The sequence below is a fragment of the Melozone crissalis genome, unplaced genomic scaffold, assembly GCF_028551555.1.
Source record: "Melozone crissalis strain CALT ecotype California unplaced genomic scaffold, PUWL_Pcris_2 ptg000005l_1, whole genome shotgun sequence".
Classification (NCBI taxonomy): Eukaryota; Metazoa; Chordata; class Aves; order Passeriformes; family Passerellidae; genus Melozone; species Melozone crissalis.
The window spans coordinates 55764354-55786292 of record NW_026535783.1 but is presented as its reverse complement, the minus strand read 5'-3'; the positions used below and the strand labels follow the sequence as shown (position 1 = coordinate 55786292).

General features: G+C 36.3%; 1 protein-coding gene across 2 annotated transcripts in view; it reads left to right on the top strand.

Annotated features, from left to right (window-relative positions):
- Window positions 1-21939, top strand: part of KIF2A (kinesin family member 2A) — a 58407-nt gene that overhangs the window by 16044 nt on the left and 20424 nt on the right. For both annotated transcript variants that reach the window (XM_054290040.1, XM_054290032.1), the window contains exons 2-9: window positions 8359-8453; window positions 9707-9826; window positions 10258-10312; window positions 12312-12434; window positions 12988-13088; window positions 15508-15603; window positions 16346-16400; window positions 19237-19399. In XM_054290040.1, the coding sequence (XP_054146015.1) occupies window positions 8359-8453; window positions 9707-9826; window positions 10258-10312; window positions 12312-12434; window positions 12988-13088; window positions 15508-15603; window positions 16346-16400; window positions 19237-19399 (808 nt within the window). The remainder of the gene's footprint in view (window positions 1-8358; window positions 8454-9706; window positions 9827-10257; window positions 10313-12311; window positions 12435-12987; window positions 13089-15507; window positions 15604-16345; window positions 16401-19236; window positions 19400-21939) is intronic.

Sequence of the window (21939 nt, the reverse complement as noted above, 5' to 3'; positions counted from 1 at the left end):
AAAACAACTGGGGTAAAAGTGGCACAAAGTTAACATCCTATTGCGACAGATTAAGAGACCATAAAATGTAAATGATAGGTGCAAAACCTTCATATTCTCGCTAGTCACAAAGTAAGTGTGGGCAGGGTGAAGTGCCAAGACAAAAAGTAAATGCCATTTTAGAATTGCTGTTATTTGGGTATGAGTGCTCCTGTAGAAAGTGATCTGGAGCATCAGGGGTATTTCATTTTTGGTTGATGGTGTTAGAAAAGCGGATACTCTTAAGAGACAGAAACAGGTAGAGATAGTGCTTGTACAGGTGTGTTTGTATAAGCCATAAAATAGAGCATAGAGTACTAAATGACTGTGAACACATGAAATCTTTAAAAAAGTTTATGTGTATTGACATCAAAGTGCTAGTTTTCAAATATTTCAAAGTGAAATTTTTTCGGTTTATTGAAAATTTTCTGGGGGACTTATAACAGCATGTATTAGATATGACTTGAAAGCATTTCCTTCCAAATAATTTTTTCTGGGGTAAGTTAGTAAGCTGAGAACTCACCTACTCTTAAAAATTATAGGATTACTGGCATGATACAGCTGAGATACCTTGATGGTAAGTATCAAGGTATCAGTGCATCTGTTGGCATAATAATGGGACACTTTGTTATGAATTGAGCTGCCTTAGTAACATGTATCCTGTTTATTAACGTGTTTCTCTCTGACTAGCACCTCCAGAGGCAGTATGTAGTGCAAACTCCCCAGTGCCACCATGGTCAGATGCTATTGAAAATCTTTTGTGAAGCCAATGATTTCACTGCCATTGATTTCACTGGCAGTTAAAGCTTCTAAAGCAAATAAAGACAAGATGTTTTAAGCAGAGGTTTTTAATGTAAAATAAAGCCCTTTGAAATCTGCTTAAAAGGATATTAACACCCTCCCCCCAAAAGAAACTGGACCTGCCTTGAAGGGAAATAAAAACCAAAGTGTTCCTTTAACTGGGGAAACTACAGAAAACTTGTTTTGAATGTAAAGGGAAACTTTAGAGATCAGCTTGCAAAATGAAATGTCAGCAGAAAAACCAACCAAATCAGAACATGACAAGACTGGAGATAGAAAATGATTAGAGAAGCAAAAACCATGACAGCAATGTGGGGATGCAGCTCTTGGTAACTTTTTTAGAGGAGGTGCTTCAGTATGGATAGCTAACAAGTTCTGCTAGGCTGAACACACTAAGTTGTGATTTAGTGATTCAGAGTGGTGTGGCTTGTTAGTGTTGAATGGATGGAAAACCAAAAAGTCACTTATGTCCTGCTTGCTGTATGAGGAACATTAAATGTACTATTTGTATTTTGAAGCTAAATGTCATACACAGCTCAGTCACATGTCTGTGTGTTGTTTATTTCTCCCCTCCTCATTTCTTTGCGGACTGTCAGTAATTGCGGCGGAGTGTGTGCGGCCACTAGGGCGATGTCCGGCTAGCAGAGGGTCTGGGGCCGACACCCAGCTGCATAAGCTGCCAGCCCCCCTTGGCGTCTATGGGCCTCGGGCTGGGCTGGCTTGTGGACTGGTCTCACGGCGGAAGGGACAAGAAGAAGGAGTAGCACACTCACTGGGGGTGAAGGTCGGTTTATTGATGAAACGAAGAGCACCAACCAAGGAATGGCACCAACCAGCAAATGGCCCCGAGGGGTAGGAGAAGTAAAGTTTTGAAGAAAAGGGGGTGTATAAGGGAGGGATTTACAGTGAGCCAATGGGGAAGGGTGAAGGGATGAACTTAACATAACTGACATAACGGGGAATCCAATAAATACAAAGTAAAGGAGGGGCCCCGGGACCACAGCCAACCACAACCCCCAGAGAGGAGAAGATTCTCGAAAGCTAGGAAGAGTGGGAGGTGATTGATTGGGCCCAGGGAGGAGGAAAAGTTTACTTATAATGAGATAAGGGGGAGGAGAAATTATATAACTTAAGTAACTGACACAACCAAGGGCAGGGGTAACCATGGTAACATAACTGACAGTAAGGCTATGGCGGGAAAACTGGGGAGGGCAGAACCATTTACATGGAACAGGGGGAAACAATGCATAAAATGGGGGAGTAATACAAGAAACTTAGCAACACACTACAACAAGTAATATCTGTGTGTGAACTCTGTTTTTGTAAAGCACTATTTTTGATTAGTACTTGCACAGAAATTACCTACATACCTAGCTTGGGATATTTCTGAGTTTGATAGGTTTTTATGTTGGGACAAAGATTAAGTTAGATTTTAATTTAAAGCTGGAACATACAGGCAGAAGTGGGAAACTTGATTTGGTTAATATTACTTTCTGTTCTCAAAATCCCTGTCTCTTACATTGTAGATGTTTACAGAGATGATAAGGTGTGGTTGTAACATATGTATGAAGAACTTGAGTATTGCTGTGATAATTTAGATAATACAACAAAATGAGTTGGTAGCAGCTAGGGATGATTCATAAAAATAAATATTAAGATATGTATTTAATGAAGTTATATCTTAATTTTAGTATTTAAGTTCTTAAATACTAAAATTATATATATATAATATATATATATATAAAACTTTAGAAATATTGTAGGGGCTGTGTATATTTAGTGTCCATTTGATGCTGTGATAACACTGTAACTAAGGTAACAGACAAGACAATAGGGAAGGCTGGCAGAGCTGAAATAAATTTGTATGATTTAAGAAAACAAAAGTGGTATAAAAGTAGTAGATATAATGAAAATAAAATACGATATCCACTGATTTGTGGATGAATGAAACTTCAAAACAAAATAAAATCACATACATTTGGTGTTATGGAGCAAGTAGCATCTGTCAGCAGTAACTACTGGTTTTTCCTTGAGGGATGAGCAGCAGGACTGTCTGTGTAGTGCAGGGAGGCTATGACAAATGATGATTTGTGTGAATAGGGACGTCCCCATAGTTGACACTGATGGAGACACCAAGCCAGGAATTCTCTTTTTCCTTGGGATTCTTTCCTTAAAGTTTGCTACAGGCATTATTTGGTGAGGGTTTTTTGCCTCCTTGAGCTCTGTGACAGCAGGAAAGCTCTTCCACCAGCGTTGCCAGGAACTGGAACTTGTAGCACAGAAGATAATTTTCTGGACTACAGTAATTCCATCTGGTATGTACTGCTTCTGTATTTGTAGCCTCATGCTTCTCTGAATTTTTTTTTTAAGTATGTATTTAACTTGGAGTAAATATTACTTATAAGAAAATAAAGAAAATTTTGCTTTTTACAATTTTAATTTTTGATTATCAGTTGACAGAGGGTGAAGGTCAGTCATGTCCAGGTGTCTCTAGATGAGGTAACATTCACATTAGTCACTCAGGAACATGACTAGGAAAATCACAGTAATTTCACAAATGTGTATTATAATCTTTTAAGGCATGAGTAGCTTCTGTTGCAGTGGTCATCCTCAGCAAGACTGTAGTAGGTGTGAAATTGTAGTATATTTTTACATTCACCTAATCTGTTGATCCACTTAAAATAGCTACATGTTTGGCTGATGGCCCACTGCCAGAGCTAATATAACATGTTAGTGCTCCTGAAGATGTGGCAAATACAAGCAATGGAAGGTGACCAAGCCCAGAGTCAAGGTGGGGTCTGTTAACGTTGCTACATCTGGGTCCTGCTAAAAATAGTTTCCTGTGTTTGGGCTGCCAAGACTTAAACTATATGATGGTCATAATGTAACACTGCAGGGCACGGTCCTCCTACTGTTTTTTGGGGTGGAATGAGAGGATCATAGTTGAAATTATGAACCTGTCTTCTCTGTAGCCCAATACAGAGCCTGTAATTTTTAATTATTACAGTTCAAAGCTGTTTCTAAGATTTCATAAAGTTGTGCATGAGATGTGTGAGTACAGTGTTTTTCGGGGCAGACACTTCAGTTATGTGGGTGGGTGGGGAAATAGAGCTGTAGTCCAACTCTATTTCTTGGGAAAATACAGAGGAGTTTGTCACATGTCAGCCACTGCTGTAGTCCAAACTGCAATTGAGACACCAACCCATATTTCAGACTGATAACTTATGTCTCTGAAAAATAGTAGGGAGATGAAAGGGCCATGGGTTTATTACTCTGATTGATCTCTGCTTCAAAATTGTGGTGGTTTGGAGAAGCTTGGTAGGTAGAAAATGTTTTCTTTCCTTAGAGGTAAGAATCTAAGTACACTTGGTATTTGCAATGAGCTGGCACTGCTAGCTAGGCTAAGGATTAATTAAAATGTTTGATTTAGCTCTGGTTATTTGCTTTCACTGCTCTTCATGAACCTTTTTGTGCACCATTAGCTGCCATAAGAACTTTCCCAATAGAGAAGATTTATATTGTATGTTTGCAGATCAGATCAGTATGCTTGCTTCCTTTTGTTTGTCAAATGTTTATCAGGTGGCTAGGAAGAAAGGGAATGGGAAATTGATGTTTTTCACTTGATTGGAGTGAGAATATTATAATGTCTGTATATTTAAGGTAATTGTAAACTGTTAGCATTGCACGTTTTTCTCTTCTACTGCTGTACTGGCAGCAGTATTTGCTGGTTGCTAGAGATTAGCCAGATGTCACGTGCTGTATGACAGAACTTACCCAAATAATTGTTTTTTCAAATAACTTCTCCATTAGTTTTGAGACACGTAGAATCATAGCGTATGCTGAGTTATAAGGGACCTGTCAGGATTATCTAGTCCCACCTCCTGGCCCTGACAAGGGACATACGACAAGAGTCATAGCATGTGCCTGAGATGGTTGTCCAAACACAAACTCAGACAGGCTTGTTACTGTGACAGGGAGCCCTACAGAAATGGAACAACTTTCAGAAAAAGAAAGTTGCTTGTGGTCTGAATTCTAATCATGTGAGGAGAGGCACTAGAAATTAAGGAAATGCCAAGTGAAGAGTTGTTGTATCAGCTCTACTTCTCTTGGTTTTAAGGTGCATCTTCTTGAATTACTTGTTACTTCTTCAGCTTATAATGCTGGTTCATGTTTACATGGACATGCTTATATGTCAAATTTTGATACCAGCTCTTAAAATGCACCAGAAATTAGGGTTGTTGCATTGAAACAGTCTCTGCCAGTTGGCTCCTACATTTTAGCATTTGTAACTTGGTCTTGCTTTATATGCTAGACGAGGTTTATGCCAGCCTAATTGGTTGCTGGCATTCCTGAATTTCCCAGCTGCTGTATTCAGCTATGTACTAGAAAAATATAATGGAATACTGTTTCCAGAGAGCAAGAGGCAATTGTAAAAATGTAAATGCTTTATCTGACACTTCAATAACATGTAAACTTTTAGTAACACAAAGAATTTTTAGGAACAAATTGTATGAGTACATTGCCAGTGTAAATACTGTAGTGAACATTGTCTGTTTAAGCTCGGAGTATTTGGAAGATGGACATAACTTTTATTTTTGTTAATATGTGAGTTTTTATGGGTATTTTTCAGCCCTGACTTTTTTGGCCCGGGAAGGGATGAAATCTGGCACAGAGATGGAAGATTTGTTGTGATTCTTTTGTTACAGCATGCTGGCTTACTGTGTTTGTTAGAGTGTGGGGTATTTTCTGTTCATTCATCAGCCTGCTTTTATTTCTTCTCACTCGTTATGGCAAAAAATATGAAACCTTTTTAAAATATTATTTGTTCTCTATTAAAAGTAACAGAGCACAGAAGCACATAGTAGGACTTATATGGTGGCTCTGTGATTATTTGCAAGCTGAAAAGTCAGTGACAATGTCACAGGTTTCAGCTGTGAATAGTGTTTTTCTTCAAAATTTTAAAAATCTGGTAATATACTAAGTATTATTGGAATATTGTATCAAATATGTTCTACTAAACAGATATTTTTCATACATTGTATTTTGTTGCAGACAGGTAAAAGATGTTATAAAAGAAAGGTCTTTTAAGATATGGATTAGGCTCTGCTGCTTCAGCTAACAATAGCTTGCAACTTCCCAGGCAAAGCAATCTTGGGAATGAGAGTTCATTAACACCACAAACCATTTGTGGGTGAAAAACAAGGGCACCTGTAATAATAGGGGATCTGTCTCATGAGAATCAGTAGAAAAAGTATGTAAACTAATTAAAAATACAGAAGTTTGATAGATATTCAAAATACCATGTACTGACCAAAGAACTAAATGTGAGTGTATTGTCAGCCAGTAAGAGCTGACACAGTGCTTTCTGATAATCCTATAAAATACGACCTATACAATAAAGATGGGGCTTTTCCTGCATGAAGAAAATGGAGTCTTGGCTGACTTATTACAGCAGTTTTTCTCTTGATTCTGAATTGACAGCTGGGTCAGGCCTTAAAAAAGAAGCAGAAGATTATACCAAAGTAAGCTTTAATTCCTATTTCCCAGAGTTTTTGTGTCCTTGCAGCCTGGTCTCAGCACGCTCTTTGCAGAAGAGGCTGGAATGGCATTAGGATAGGAAGATAGCAGCTTCTGTTGCTGCTTTGCTGAAGGACCAGACAGCTCATTGAAACAGTTCTACAACAGTGTTTTTGCACAAAATTAAGTCCCTAGAGGTTATTAAATGCTGAAATATTAATGGAGAGGTGTATTCAGGATGGTGAGAATGGTGCTCAGGAAGCCCAAATGGAAGGGTTTGTTCAGAAAAAGCATGGGTCAGGGAAATAAAAACAAGAGAATGCCAGAGGACAGAAACTAAGTGAAGCAAAAAGGGAAGGCTTTTTATTTAGAATGTAAAAAAACTACTTAACTTGCTTTATTGTGGGAGCGACTGTTGTGCTTTGGGCCAAGAGAAGAGTGGAGGCTGTAAATGCATGTGTAATGTGTGCTGCCAGTGAGGCGAGTGCTGCAGAGGTGAGGGCGATGCTGCCCAGGGCTGCCGACTGCTCTGCAAGTTCCTGAGTGCTACACCTCACCTGAGCTGCAACTAGTCTCTTCCTCCACACGCTGTGAGACAGTACAGGGGTTTGCTGTTACCTTCTGTGATTCTTGCCTGTCTTCTCCCTTCTTACTAAATCTTAACTAGATGTGAATATTTAGGCAGCCTTTGTAATAGAGGTATTAAAGGTATACATTTGTTACTCTCACTGTTAGCTGAGATAATTTGGGATATTATTCAAGGCTTTGCTTTCATTCTGTCCCTCTGCAGGCCCTAGAAGGCTTAGACTGTAAAAATCCTTTTTTTTTTAAATTTGGAAAACTGTCAGATTGTGACTGAAGTGACTAAAACAAAAAGCTGAAACAATCAATGGAACAGAAAACTAAAAGGGGTTTGTGGGGCGAATAGCTTTAGAAAAGAAGAAAAAGTGCAAGGCAGAGAAGGCCTAGACTGATGCATCTGTGGTGATTGTACTGCGTTTTACCCTGAGCAGGTGCCTAGCAGCAGCAGCAGCAACAGTGTATGCTCAACTTCTCGAGGACGATCACTCATGGTTTGGGAGCTGCACGTAGTCCTAGGGGGTGGCTCATGGCAGGTGGAGCAAAGGATTACCTCTGCATAGTATGGGCATCATTACAGGAGGGTGTGCGAGGAGCAGATGATTTGGATTCGTGTTCTTTAGAAACCTCAGTTCTTGGTACTTGAGGGCAAAGCACGGATGTGAAATCAATGTGACACTTGGGTCTTGATCCTTTTGCGTCTGTGCATGGCTGTCCTGCTCTTCCAGTTGCTCTTCTGTACTGTGCATAGGAAAGAGGCCATAAAAAATTGCAGTGTACTATATATTTTAGAAGAAAAATCCTTATTCCTACTGAAGGTTTACTAGTTTTATCTTACTTTGTGGGGACTTGCTTCCTTTGGGTCTTGTAGATCTTAAGCTCAGCAATCTGTGTAAGTAGCTCTTTTTAAAATAATGGTTTATGTTGTTCAAGGCAGTTTCATTTTAGTTGGAATACCACCTAATTGTTGCCTATAAAAAATGAGTATCAGAACACAATTTTGAAGGGATTAATTTCAGTGTTTAGATGTCTGATGTTGTATCAGTCTAGGAGGGGGGACAAACAAGCCTTTGTGAAGGGCACCTAAGGGACCTTTAGCACCTATTGGAATCTTCTGGTATTGGAGTTTTCTGTTCTTGAGGACAGAGAGTCTGAGTGGTATGGCTTTCCTGAGAGGTTCTGTTTACTTACCACCGGATTTTCTGTTGATTGTGATTTTCACTTGGATGTTGACTGTCCCATTACAGGCTCTACTTGTGGATCAGGTCTGAGCCACTTCACACTGTGTGGCCTACAACCACCTTCTATTTATCACATTTTTTTTAACCATCTTCTTCCTACCTCTCTCTATATGACTAAGTGCAGGAATGAAAATATATTCTGGAAATTTTTTCCACCAGATCATTTCCATCAATAAATGATCACCTTGTGTTTGCTTTCTAGGCCGAATTCACCAAGCTATGGTAACATCTCTAAATGAAGATAACGAAAGTGTAACTGTTGAATGGATTGAAAATGGGGATACTAAAGGGAAAGAGGTAAGTTCTTTTATTTAGGACTTTAAAACAAATGTGTAATCTATGTGAATATTACTTGGAATTTGTGCTGGAAACAAAAATGAGACATAAATCTTAATTTACTTCATGATTCTTTGCTTACAGACTGTTTTGTGCAGAAAGTGTTGAGCACATTGTTTTCTGTTGTAAATTTGAATTCCTGAGCTCTGTGTCAGAGCTTTTAGACAGATGTTTTCATCTATTGATTTTGAACTGGAGTACAAAGGCTGACTTTGTTATCCAGTTTTTACAAGTAGAAAAATAAAATTTTCAAGAGGGAGAATGACACACAATTCAGACAGGAAACTAGTAGGAGAGCTAAACTAGAAATTTTCTTGTCTTTATATTATTGAGGAATTTAACTGCCAGTTTGTTTGCTTATTCACTTATTCTTGGCAGCAATTTTCCAGCCTTGCCTTCCTTATGAAACTATGTCTTTTTGTGTAACACTTTCCAACCACATTTTCCTTTAAATTTTGGACCATGTTAGCCAGTTTAAGTTTGGAGAAGCATATCAGAAGTAATTGTACTTTACACTTCACTGGTTTTGTGAAAACACAGGGAAAAAAAAGGCCATGAGAAAGTCCCAAAGATTTCATCAGCTGAAGACACACAGAATTTATACAGCACTGAGGTCTTTGAAAGCTTCAGCAAAGAGAAATAGAAGTCTATAGAGACCAAAGCTCATCAACATTTTTACAAAATCATAATTTTACGATCCTGCTCCTCTTCCCTTACATTTTACAGCAGGTTGAACGACAGTCAGTAATACTTTAAAAAAAAAACAAACCCATGATAAATTTAATATGATTTCAGCTATTGTTTGATTTTTTCTTGGGGCCTCTGCAATTTATTTCTTATGCACTATCTGGGAAATTTAAGATAACTGAGATCTCCTTCTTTTTATGTTACAGAATGTCTTACATATTTTGCAATAATTGTCAAATTACCATAGTAATACTAGCTATTTCTCTTTTAGTTTGATCACCTTACAAAATTATACTATCTATTGGTCATTTTTAATTCATCCCTTTACTGAATGAAGTGTTTTCAAATAATACAAAGACCAAAGATTCATCTATTTTTAGTGAACAGAAAATAATTCAGATCTTAGCATGAACAAATTGTGGGGTAAAACCACTTAATATAATTACTGTTTACTGTCAAACATAACAGGAGATAAAGAGAGAATTTATGTCAAGTGTCATTAATGTGTTTTATGCTCTTTTTCACAGATTGATTTAGAGAGCATATTTTCACTTAACCCAGATCTTGCACCTGATGAAGATATTGAGCCTAGCCCAGAGACACTACCACCACCTGCTTCATCAGCCAAAGTAAACAAAATTGTGAAGGTTGGTAATATCTATGCAATGTGTTCTTGGTAACTTTACAGTAGCTCTATACATGATGTCATGCTAGAATTTTTAACTTAACTTTTGTGTCTGTGGTGCTATTTCATAACAGTGTTCTTTTCTTTTTCCTGTGTTGAATAGGGATTTCTATATTTTTTTCAGAACAGTTTTGAGGGAGAGGAAGTTGGGAACTAATATTTGTATAACTAAATGTCTTAATGAGGCATAAAGAAAAGGTTTTGGAGTTTTCTGAAACATTGCAGACAGTTCAATCAGCCTTCATCCCTTCACTTTTCCTGCTGGGATTTGCAATCCCTCTTTTATTGATGCTGTGTTATTTTTTTTATTCACTGGAAAGAAGCAGAGGTGGGGCTGCAGTTTATGCTTTCAATAATATGGTGATCAAATAAGAGAGACTTCTTTTTTTATAGAGTCGACGAACTGTGGTACCTAATAAGAATGACCCTCCTGCCAGAGACAATAGAGGTAAAAGTTATCTCTTTCCATTTTAATGAAGTTAAAAATATGGTAACATTTTAACCTCCTGTTTATTTTGCATTCCTTAATAGTTTTGCATTTCTTATTTGGTATGTAGGCCTGTGACATGTAAAAGATATGGTATATAATTCCTAAAATTATTTCTGTGTATACTTAGGAATTTACACGATACAAATAATATGTATATGCAAGTTTAAGCAATATATAATTATAAAAGTTAAGCTGAATTAACTGATGGTGCATAAATTTGAAGATAATTAATTATGCGAGGGTAAATCATGCATGGACTTCTCATATATAGGTGTCCTCAGCTTATTTGAATGTTTCAGTATACACTAAGTATGCTTTAAATTTTTAAAATTTTCAAATTTTAAACTATTTTTCTTAACAGCCTGTTGTTTTGTAATGGTCTGTGTGTGAACAGTCATAAGAATATAATTCTTAAGTCCTACAGATTTTTTATCACTCTACAGTTAATAGTGAAAAAAGGTGAAAAAAATTGCTGAACTGCCACAAGAGAATGGGTGAAAAGTATATATTGGATGAATACAGATAAAATGCATCTCTAACTTGTGGAAGAATAGTTAGTGTTTATTGTTTTCATTTTCTCTCCTACATTGAACTTAACTGACTTGTACTGATGATAGTGATGATGATGATTCTTCTTCCAAATATTAATCTACTAGCATTTCTTCAAACTAGATTCCAGTCCATCTGTTTAAACTTGGAAAACAAGTAGGCTTGCAAGTAATCAGACTCTTCTGATGTGGACCACTTTTGCCCTTCTGCCATTTGGCTTTGGGGGTATTAAGCAGATTGAAAATACAAGAGTATTTTGGGTTTTTTTTTTCCTATATAGTCTGGTTTAAATATGAGATGTCTTACTGGTGGAATATCCTTACATCCATACATTTTTTCATTTGTAGTGAATTATCCGTTTAGTATGAAATAATGCTGTAACTTGTATATTAATGTGTACCTTGCGTCTAACCATTCACTGTTGGCCTAAATATTTTTCTTTCTGGCCGTATAATTTAGCTTTTCTCAGCACAGCACACTGTCTATTTTATCTAGTCAGTTTATACTCTTAGCTAGATTTCCTATGATATGTGGAATGATGGCATTCATCTTGCCTGTCCTGTTCAAAACTTGTTTCTGTAGTTGTTTCTGTGTTGTACAGTGTGCTGGCCTTTGCTTGGAATCTCATCTCTGGCTACTGATCAAAGCTGATACCTTCACTTTAGTACTCTTCTGACACACTGTTTTAAGCGTGTGCAGGAAATGGGCCAGCTGAAGCAGAGCTGTATGAAGCAACTATTTGAAATACAATTTAAAGCATTCAGCTCTATCACACATGCTTACATGCTCACCACTCCCACTGCAGTCACTGGAAAAAGACATCACAGCATTTTCAGAAGCTGGCATTCTTAGCACATATAAAATCAATGCATAAGTTTAGACATATTGATTGTATCTGTATCCCTTCTTCCACTTACAGATTGTGCTGCACTTCACTGGCCTTAATTTCTTTTGCTTTGCTCCTCCAGTGATCATAGGCTTAATGGGGTTGGGGCATTTTGTGCAATCTAGAGAATGTGAAACAGCAGGACCTCTTTTCTTATTAGTCTTTTGGGTATAATTACAATATTAATAAAATTGAAGCACTTTATGTTTCAGGACTGCATATCTCCAAGTAAATTATTCATTCTGTGTGTATAGTAAGTTGTACTAATTCTGCAGGATTTAAAAATATGCACATGCAGCATTGGTACTTAATAATCATGTTGTACAGCACTAAGGTAAAAAAGTCTGCATACCAGATGTTTTTATTAATAGACTTTCCATGAGTGTGGCTCCTCCTCATCCACAGTAAATTGTTGTGTTTAGAAAGGGGCCTCATTTTATCTCATCTTAACAAAGCATTTCAGAAATGGGTAGAAAGATTACTCCTCCATGTCCAGATGAGCTTTTTGCCTTTCCTTTGCAGTGGTTGGTTCTGCACGTGCACGACCTACTCAGCTTCCCGAGCAGTCTTCCTCCTCTCAACAGAATGGTAGTGTTTCAGATATATCTCCAGTTCAAGCTGCAAAAAAGGAATTTGGACCCCCTTGTATGTAAATCGTGTATCAAGGACTCGTTCATTCTGGGCATTACATGTACATTCTCTTGGATTATGTTGTTATCCATAAATGACAAATGGTCTACATGTTCAGTTGTCTGTGAGCTTCCTTGAGGGGCTTCTCAGAAAGCTGTGGTTAAACATATGTTCATTTTCATCATAATTGTACTAGTATTTGGAATTTTCTTTTCCTTTGTTTTCTTTTAACCATGGTAGTATTTTTTTTAGTGCTTTTTTTTCCAATTTTTTTAAAATTTGTCTGGGCTTACTTTTAATTCAAACCAAGAGATCACATGTATCTGTCCAAGTATTTTTTCAAGGTCGTATATTTTTGTTTGTGTGATTATTGTCCCATTCCCATGGCATTTTTCTAATAAATTTTATGCATTTTAGAAATTTAAATGCTGTAATGATTCTTCACTAATCAGATTTGCTTGAAAATATAGTAAATAGCTGATGCATTCTAATTATTGATACATTAATTTAATTGAAGTTTACAGTGTAAATATGGAAAGTATTTTTAACTTGCATCTTTTTCCTTAAGCACGTAGAAAATCTAACTGTGTAAAAGAGGTTGAAAAATTGCAAGAGAAGCGTGAAAAAAGAAGGTTACAGCAGCAGGAACTTAGAGAAAAGAGAGCTCAGGTTAGTATTTTTAGCTCAACTGAAGATCATACATCTGCAAGAGAAATCTGCAAAATTGTGCTTTTTTCTGTCTTTAATAACTTAGGGACTGTGATAATCTTGAAAATAAGTGTCAAATTTGTCAAGATTTGACAATACTTTGTTGTTTCATAGGATTGTTCTCATAATCTACTACTACTACTTTAGATGGTTTTCCCCCTCTTTTTTTTTTCCTACAGAAATCATTGCTTTCAATTGCTATCTTGCTGCATGTTCTTTAGAGAACAACTACTGATCATAGCTATTTCTTAGGGAAAATGTATTTTTGACAATAACCAACCTTTTGACTTTTAGAGAAGTCTGTTATTCTACAGGAGGTAATACAACATTTTGATAAATTGTTCATTATAATCTTTGATACTTTATAGGTCTATTTGAGGCTCATGTTGTAACAGTGACTTCTAATGTTTCTTTCTTTAAACTAGTCTGTACATTTGTAATTTCTTCATGCTAGCAGCTTGGTAGCCAATTGTTAAAAACTTGTGTGAAACGAATGAAGTTGCTAATCCTTTGAGAAAAATCTCTTAATATGAAATGATTTTCTGTCAGAATGGTGTAAAAGCTTTAGCAAAGCTAGGAGTGTAATCTTGTTGGCAGCTGTGTGTGTATGTGTTAGTCTCTAAAGACGTAGTACCAGTCTGCTACTGACATGACAATTGCCACCATCAAGTAAATCATTCATACAATTTACTTTTCATGGTTTAATGTTTCCTAAAGTTGGCCTAAAATCACGTATGTTAAATTTATGTTTTATAAGTTACATCCATTTACACAAAACATTATAATGTCCTTATGTGTGAGGAATGACCATTTCTGGCTTTATATATTAAAATAGTTTGAAGTGGTGTTACTTGTAAAATTTTCTTTTTATTGCTTCTGTGAACACCCCTCTTGCATCTGAGTTTTAAACTTTTGTGTGAGTAGGTTTTTGTGAAACACAGCAATAATTCACCAAGCAATGCTAATGTGCAAGACCTTTAAACAGGACTTGAAAAATATTAGGTAAATCCTTTCTCCATGATAAACAATACTCTTTTCTGAATGTTATAAAGAAGCATTTTGTGAAGACTTACTGTCAGCAGTTTTTAATTCAGTGTTGTGAGAGTGAGTGACATCAAGGTACAATCAGCTTCTGATCACCAGGACACAGCTTTTTTTGAGGCGAGGATTAGCTGTGTCACAAGTGCAAAGAATGAGCCAGCTCCCTTTCAGTTTAGTAATCCAAGTCCGGTGCTTCCTGAGTGCCTACACTGTGTCCACAGCCAGCTGTGATTCAGAAATTTTATATCATGTGGGGGTAGCCATGCAAAACTTAGTAGGGCCTGAGCACCAGAACTGGCTATATTTGGCATCAACAGCAGGTCCTGAAGTGTTGTAAAATAGGTATTTGCAGGGAGAAGTGACTGGAAGTTGTTTCATCAGTTCTGCAGAAAAGAGGATAGGCTCAGGCTCAGCTTATTGGTGCTCCATGCATGGCCTCTTACATGTCCATTCACTCTGGTATTGATTGCTCCAGGTTTAAGGATGGGTTATCTTCTGTGCCTGTGTCATGGGGTCAGCTGTCCTGGCTGTGTTGACTGCCTTGCTTGTGGGGTGGGATGAGGACCAAAAAGTGACTTTGCTGTGACTGCCTTGCTTGTGGGGTGGGATGAGGACCAAAAAGTGACTTTGCTGTGTAAATGCTGCTCAGGAGTAGCTAAAACATCCATGTATTATCAACCTTGTTTCCAGCACAAATCCAAAACAGAGCTGCATATCACATTCTTCTATGGAGAAAACTGTATCTCAGCCAAAACCATCACAGCCTGGATGTAGCCTATTGAGTGTCCTTGGGATTGCTTCTGCTTTGCTGCGGGTGTGGGAAGATTTGCAATGCATCCAAATATGTGTGTAAATTAACACAGGACCAGTAGTTAGGACCAAGCTGCTTTAACTGGCTTGCATCCAGCAGTATTGTGTTTAGAGCAACTGGGGTTCCTGAACTGTCCTCTGTGGTGTGTGTTGTTACTGTATAGTGGAGTATCTGTGCATCTGTCAAGAGTGCCAGACCTGAGATAAGGAAGTGTTGACTGTATCTTTCTTCAGTGTGAAGGTGCTGGCAAAGGCAGGAGTAATTTTTCTTGAGTAGACTATTAATGACTCCTCAAATAATAAGTATTTTCTATTATATGCCAACCAAAATGACATGGAAAGCATATAATTGTTTCCTTTATGGTCAGTAAATTAGCTACATCAGAGTGCAAAAAGGCATTAAACTTTTATTAAACTTGCAAGAGACATTTCTGGTGTTTTGCAGAAAAAAAAGATCATAGTTAATCAATTAAGGCCTTTTCTGGAAACAAAAAGTATAGTAGAAATTCTGTTGCTTACTTTTTCCTAGGATGTTGATGCTACAAACCCAAACTATGAAATTATGTGCATGATAAGAGATTTCAGGGGAAGTTTGGATTATAGACCACTCACAACTGCAGATCCTGTAAGTATGCCAGCAGCATGGAAGTGTGTTACCCTTCTGTGTTTTTGCTGTGTGTTTTCTTTTTTTTCCCCATGCATACTTCTGTTAATGCAAAAAATAGGTATTTTAATATATATTAGTATTTAATATAACACTGGTTTATTTTTCTAGTAATTTGTTGATACTGAAATGAGTAGGTTTTGGAAGTTGTACTTTACTAAACTGTTATTAAATTATTTAAATATATTTTTACTATTAAATAATGCAAATATGTACTAAGTAGTCACTCGGCCTTTGTATGGTAAATTTTCCTGGGATGCTAAGGAATGTACACACAAAGCCATGAAACTTATTTGAAGAGCTGTCTTCAACATAATGATTATTATTTGATCTTTGAAGGTGATGTGATTCTGGTTTGCAGCCAAGTCAGAGGAGTGGAATCCTTAAATGATCAAAACTCAAATTCTGTGGAAATCAGAGAATGTGACAATTTCTGTCAATAGCATATTTACCCTGTTAAAGCTAGATTTGCTTGCCTAGTCCAATAGTACCTGTTGATCTATTGGATTAGATCACTGTCTGTGGGGAGTTTTGATAACATATGGTTCTCCCTTTTGGGTTGGCTACTGTGCAGGCACAAGGGTTTTTTTACATGTTCAGATGACTCACTGTCTTGGAAATTTCACTTTGTTTAAGTCAAATAAAGTTAAATATTTTGTAACTGGAATTGAGATACAGTTCACTGAAAGACTTTCCTTTGCAGATTGATGAGCACAGGATTTGTGTTTGTGTACGAAAACGACCACTCAATAAAAAAGGTATGATTGTTGAAAATATGGTTCATTTGTTTATATGAAAAGCTGCTTCTCATAGTGACATTATTTGTGTTAAACAACTCTAGAAATACTAGGTGAAGAGGTGAAGCTCTTATATTAGACAATATGTGTGATAAACCTAGAAAATTCATAGACTTGTCATAACCTGGGGAGAAAAGTAGTTTACCTGACACAATTTTATGTAGTAGGAGGTGAGGCACAGGAAGAGTGTGATTTTTTCCCAAGATCATCTAGGATGTATTTAGTTGATCTGGAAATTAATTCTGCTGTAATCTCTTCACTATTCTTATGTTGTATTAGGATCACTGTCTTTTTGAAGTATGCTTCAAGTGATCTTCTGAGCAGAGAGTTACACAGTGAAAACTTTCATACATGTTTTTGTATATATATTTTTGTACTTCCAAGTGATCTTGAATCAGACATCAAGGAGGTATCTTATGATGTGGCTGGTGCCTGAACTTGTCCAAGACATCCTCACAGGGCTAGTGGACTTCAGGCAAACAGAAGACTTGTATCCCCTGGAGTTGTTGCTCAGGGCTGGCAAAGTTACTCTAGAGCATATCAAATGCCATTAAAAAATGGTTAGGTACTTAAAAGAACCCCTTAACGACTTTTAATTTTATGTGATGAGTGTTTGAGCTACTTTTCTTACTGCCTGCTCATCAGACTACAGTCTGTATTAAAAAAAAAACCAAACAAAACCAAACAAAAAAAACCTGTTCAGCCTTTGATTCTAGTTAAATTGAAATTTTGACTTCCTAGGAAGCTTTTTTACTTTCAGTGGGAATTCAGAACACAAATGCCTACTGGATTGCAGCCTGTCTGAATCCAGTGCTGCAAGATGTTTTTTTCCTTCCTTTCTCTTATATTCTGTCCAAATGAAGGACTCAAAAGAACACCACTCTGATGCTGATGCAATGTGGGATGCTATTTATTGTTTTTGTACTGTCAGAAGTACACGTTTAGGATTATTTGAAACATGCCCAGAGGAAAGTGGGAGAAAGATGTTCCCTTTCCCATACATATGTTGATACCCGTATATAGTTAGGTTTTGATTTATTTTTCCCTTTCACATTGCTGCTTCTATTTTTTCTTTTAATTTTTAATTTTACTATTGGGAAAAATGTGACTTTCTACCTGTGCTGGAGGTGAACAAAGTGAAATCACAGTAAATGAAAATAGGTTGTTAAGGGACATGAGTTGGGATTCAGATGCAGGATTTGATTTTGTGAAAGTTGCATATATTTGATGTTAGTGGTTGGGAGCTATTAAAAAAGTAGATCAGAGGTGTTTGTAGAAATATGAATGTCTAATATTTCTCATAAAATCATAGAAAAGCATAAAAGAATTAAAGATGGTAGACTGTAACCTTATGATTAGAAAAAATAAAATTAATTTGTTTTGTCATCTCAAAAATGCAGAATTATCACCAAAAACATTAGGTATTCTCAGCATTAATTGTTCTCTGGATTGACTTCACAGGAAGTAGGTGTTCAGAGTGACACTTTGAGATTTTAGTTCAGTGACATGTATTTATAATTGTGAAATGTATGATGGGTTTCAGAGATGTTATTCCCAATTTTCATCAGCAGATAATGCAGCTTCTCATACCAAATAGATAGGAGGAAGTTTATGTCTTACTCCAAACAACTTTTTAAGAAAAATCCTCTTCTGGCTAGTTAAACTAAAAGGTTTTTAACTGCAAAGAATTGTCCATCATACATTTCTTTTTGTCACTGTTCCTTATTTATTATCTGTGATTGCTGCAGAATAATTGCATTTCATTTTATTGCAGTACAGTTGAAAAATTCATTATACATTGACTGGAATGTGCATTTCCATTGGTGTGTAATGTAATGCAATGGTAACCATCGTACTGTTTGATCAGGATGTTAATTCATGAAAAGGTTTCTATCTGGTTGTATAAAGTCATGTCAAATTCTTGAACTGCATGCCTTAAGAAATTTTACAAAGAAATGCAAGTAGGATGCATTAGTGAATCCTGACTGTATACACAAAGGGTCTTTATTTTTGTGCATACTATGGATCACTGGGTTCTCTGTTTTGCTGACTCATATACCATACAACAATTAGCAGTAAATTGCAGTGCAGTATAGTAATTATAATCTAGGATCTCACTGTTGAAGTCACAGTAATAGGAAGGATCATTATAATTTTCAGCTTATTCTGCTTACAAGATAATATTTTGAAAGTATTTTACTTTAGAAGAATTATATATTAAAGATATGTACTATAGGTTCCAGGAGGAATGCACAAATGAAAATGTCTCTGAGGAACGAAAGCGAAATTTAAAGAAAATACCAAGATAAAATTTTAAAATAAAATGTATTATCATAAGGAGGTTAATTTCTTTGTGTTTTAAAGTTTGAAGCAGTTTAGTACTACCATCTAATTTCTCCACTAGAGAAGATATTTTTAAAAACTCGAAGGATATGGCAGTGAGCTGTAGAAGACTATATAATCACTGAGGAATAAGACCTCAAGTCCAAGAAAGGTGTTATAGACGGCATAACAAGTTACAATGATAGTGCTGTAGTTAATGATCATAGTCTTTAGTCTAAACAGCTTTGTACTTCTCTTTAATTTCTAGCAATTGGTAGGATAGGATGCTTAGACTTCCAAAATGAAATCTCTTGCTTAGCAGACTACTATCTAGGCATCAGAAGCCCAAATCCATTGCAGTGTTGTTACTTGGAGGAGCTGTGTTATCTGAGATGTTATGAGAGTGTAAACAATGGGAAAATGTAAAAAATAATGATGTATTGTTAGTTAAATTTATATTTCACTTATTTTATAGAAACTTTAATGAAAGACCTTGATGTAATAACAATTCCTAGTAAAGATGTTGTGATGGTACATGAACCAAAACAAAAGGTGGATTTAACAAGGTACCTAGAAAACCAAACTTTTCGTTTTGATTATGCCTTTGATGACACGGCTCCTAATGAAATGGTTTACAGGTATGTGTATATGCTTTTTTTTGGTGAATCTTTTTTCTTATGTTTTTTCCATACTAATAACTGTTACACTTACATTGGTCTTAGACTTTATTCCTATTCTCTGTGTTACCAGTTGGTATATTGCTACCTCCATTCTTTTACCTGTTTAGTTTTGTTTTAACTCTTTATCCCTAATTTTTCACCTGCAATGTCATTTCCACCTCTGTTGACCTCAGTCCTACTCCCAGTCCTCTTCCAAGCCCTGCTGCATTCCAGGCTCTAGCAAGTATCGCCTGCCTCCTCAGCTGCTGATTACTTGAGCCACGTAATCAGTTCTCCATTTGCTTCCAGGTTATTGTCTTATTATTAGTGTGTGTGCAGCACCTGAGAAACCCGAGTCATGGCTTTTGGTCATCAGGGAACCTGGAGGAAAAGGAGAGCCCTAGCACCAAAGAGCTTGCAGTCTGAATATAGGACAATTAAGAGATGGAAACAAATCAGTAGAGGGTGAGAAAAGAGTACAAATAAAGTCAGAGAGTGTATATTGCAGTATTGCCAAGATGCCTGAGCTAACATATCTTCTGGAAGCAGTCTGGCTGATGTAATGTGGTAGTGCATAGAGCTCAGTTATCACACTGTAAATGCCAAATCCTTCTAATTTAAAAACAAACAGCAGCAAAGACACATATCCTTTCTTATAGGCCAAAGATATTTGGGTCTCCATTTTGTTCTTTGCTCTTCTGTTTCAGTTCCACTGTTGGTATGGAATAATTCACACAGCACTTTTAAAACCATGTTTAGAAGTAGCTATTTCCCTTGAACAAGTCACTAAAAGAGGTACATACAGTAGTGGGCAAGGTTAGACACTAACATAATATTGGTCATAATCTTAGTATGCATCTAAATAACTTTGAAACATTTTGCAGGAAATGTTGATATTAAAAAGGAATTTGGTGAAGATATTTTTCTTATGCTTGGGAAATGCTTCCCATACTCTTAAAAAGTATTGACAGAGAAATATCTTACTTCCTGTTTTTAATCCACAACTAGGAAGTCAAAGTTAGGATCATGCACTGATTGATAGTGGATAGCAAAAGAATTCTTAAAAGGTTGTGAAAATAAAAACTTCTGTCTTATGTTTGTTATAATTAGAGAAGGGGGCAAAAGGAAAATCTTATGAAACTAATACTAACAAAAGAGTTGTAAACAGCAAAGCTGTATCCTTGGAGATTTCTGTCTTTGCTGGTTGTCTGCTGGAAGCATCTTTCCTTTCCTTGACGCTGAAGAGCTGTGGGAGAGCCAGCTGGTTGATGATGCATGAAGTAATTATCTTGCTTGACAATCCATTCTTCTAATCTCCCTCCTTTCTTTATTTATCTGTGTGAACATGATGTTTAGTGTGAGGGGTGGTATATTTTGGTATACAATGTTGTTGTGTTTTGTACTGAGTTTTTTCAGAGTTTTTATTAGCTATGTAATACATTAATGGCAATATAGGAATATATTTTAAGATTATTGTATTCAAACTGAAATAGTAGATCTCTAGTCTTTCTCCTTCTCCCTCATATGGCACAATAATGATCATTATTTGACAGGCAATCTGTTTTAAGGTCTTCCATAATAACAGAAATAAGAGTGGGATAGGTGTCATCATGTGCTCTCATCAGAGTCTCAGGGTCATACTGAGAAAAAAAATATTGTGTCAAGATGCTCCAGTTTTCTCCAATATGCTAAATTTATGGTATATCTATGCTGAAAAAATGTTCAGTCCAAGGTAGAAAAGTACATACTCTATTATTATTACTTCTGCTACTATTATTATTACCATTATTACTGCTGTTATTATTTTCCTTAACCTGTATTTTAAGTATTTTTAATCCACAAACCACAACACAGAGTTGCAAATCTTTGTTAATATTAAAAAACACTCACTAGTTGGAATGGATATGCCATATGAGTTTTAAAGGAGAACCAGTTCAGGTTTCTGAAAGACTAAGGTTGCAAATAAAAGTTCTAGTAAAAGTAAAGTTGGACTCTTTTAACATAGTCTCATTTGGAGTTGTGCAGTACTTTATGAAAACGTTTTAAGATATATTTCCATTTTTTCTTACTTTAAAATAGATATATTTAAGTCCCTTTTTAATAAATCAGCAAAATAAAGAGTTTCAAATTCAATCAAACAGAAGTAATGGAGTGTGCTTCTGAGGTGGCTAGACTTTGTGAATTTTTCAATTTTTATATATAGAAAGTACAAACATCAAAATATGAGAATATCCTCTTGAGAAGACAGAAGACATATACTTAAAGCAAAGAAAGAAAGGCTAAGGCTGTTCAGTAATCTTTGGTGTATTCTTGATGAAAATTCATGATTCAGCTAGATGTAGATTCTTTATATAACCCTGGGTTGCTGCTGAATGGCTCAGTCTTACCCATATTGTTTTTGTAAGTGATCTTGTGTTTGAAAGCAGAATGAAGGAAGGCTGTAGCATCTCGGTGTTTCTGCAATTAATTTTTTTCCTTTATTGGTCACTATCAGGTTATTTATATGTAAACAACTGGAA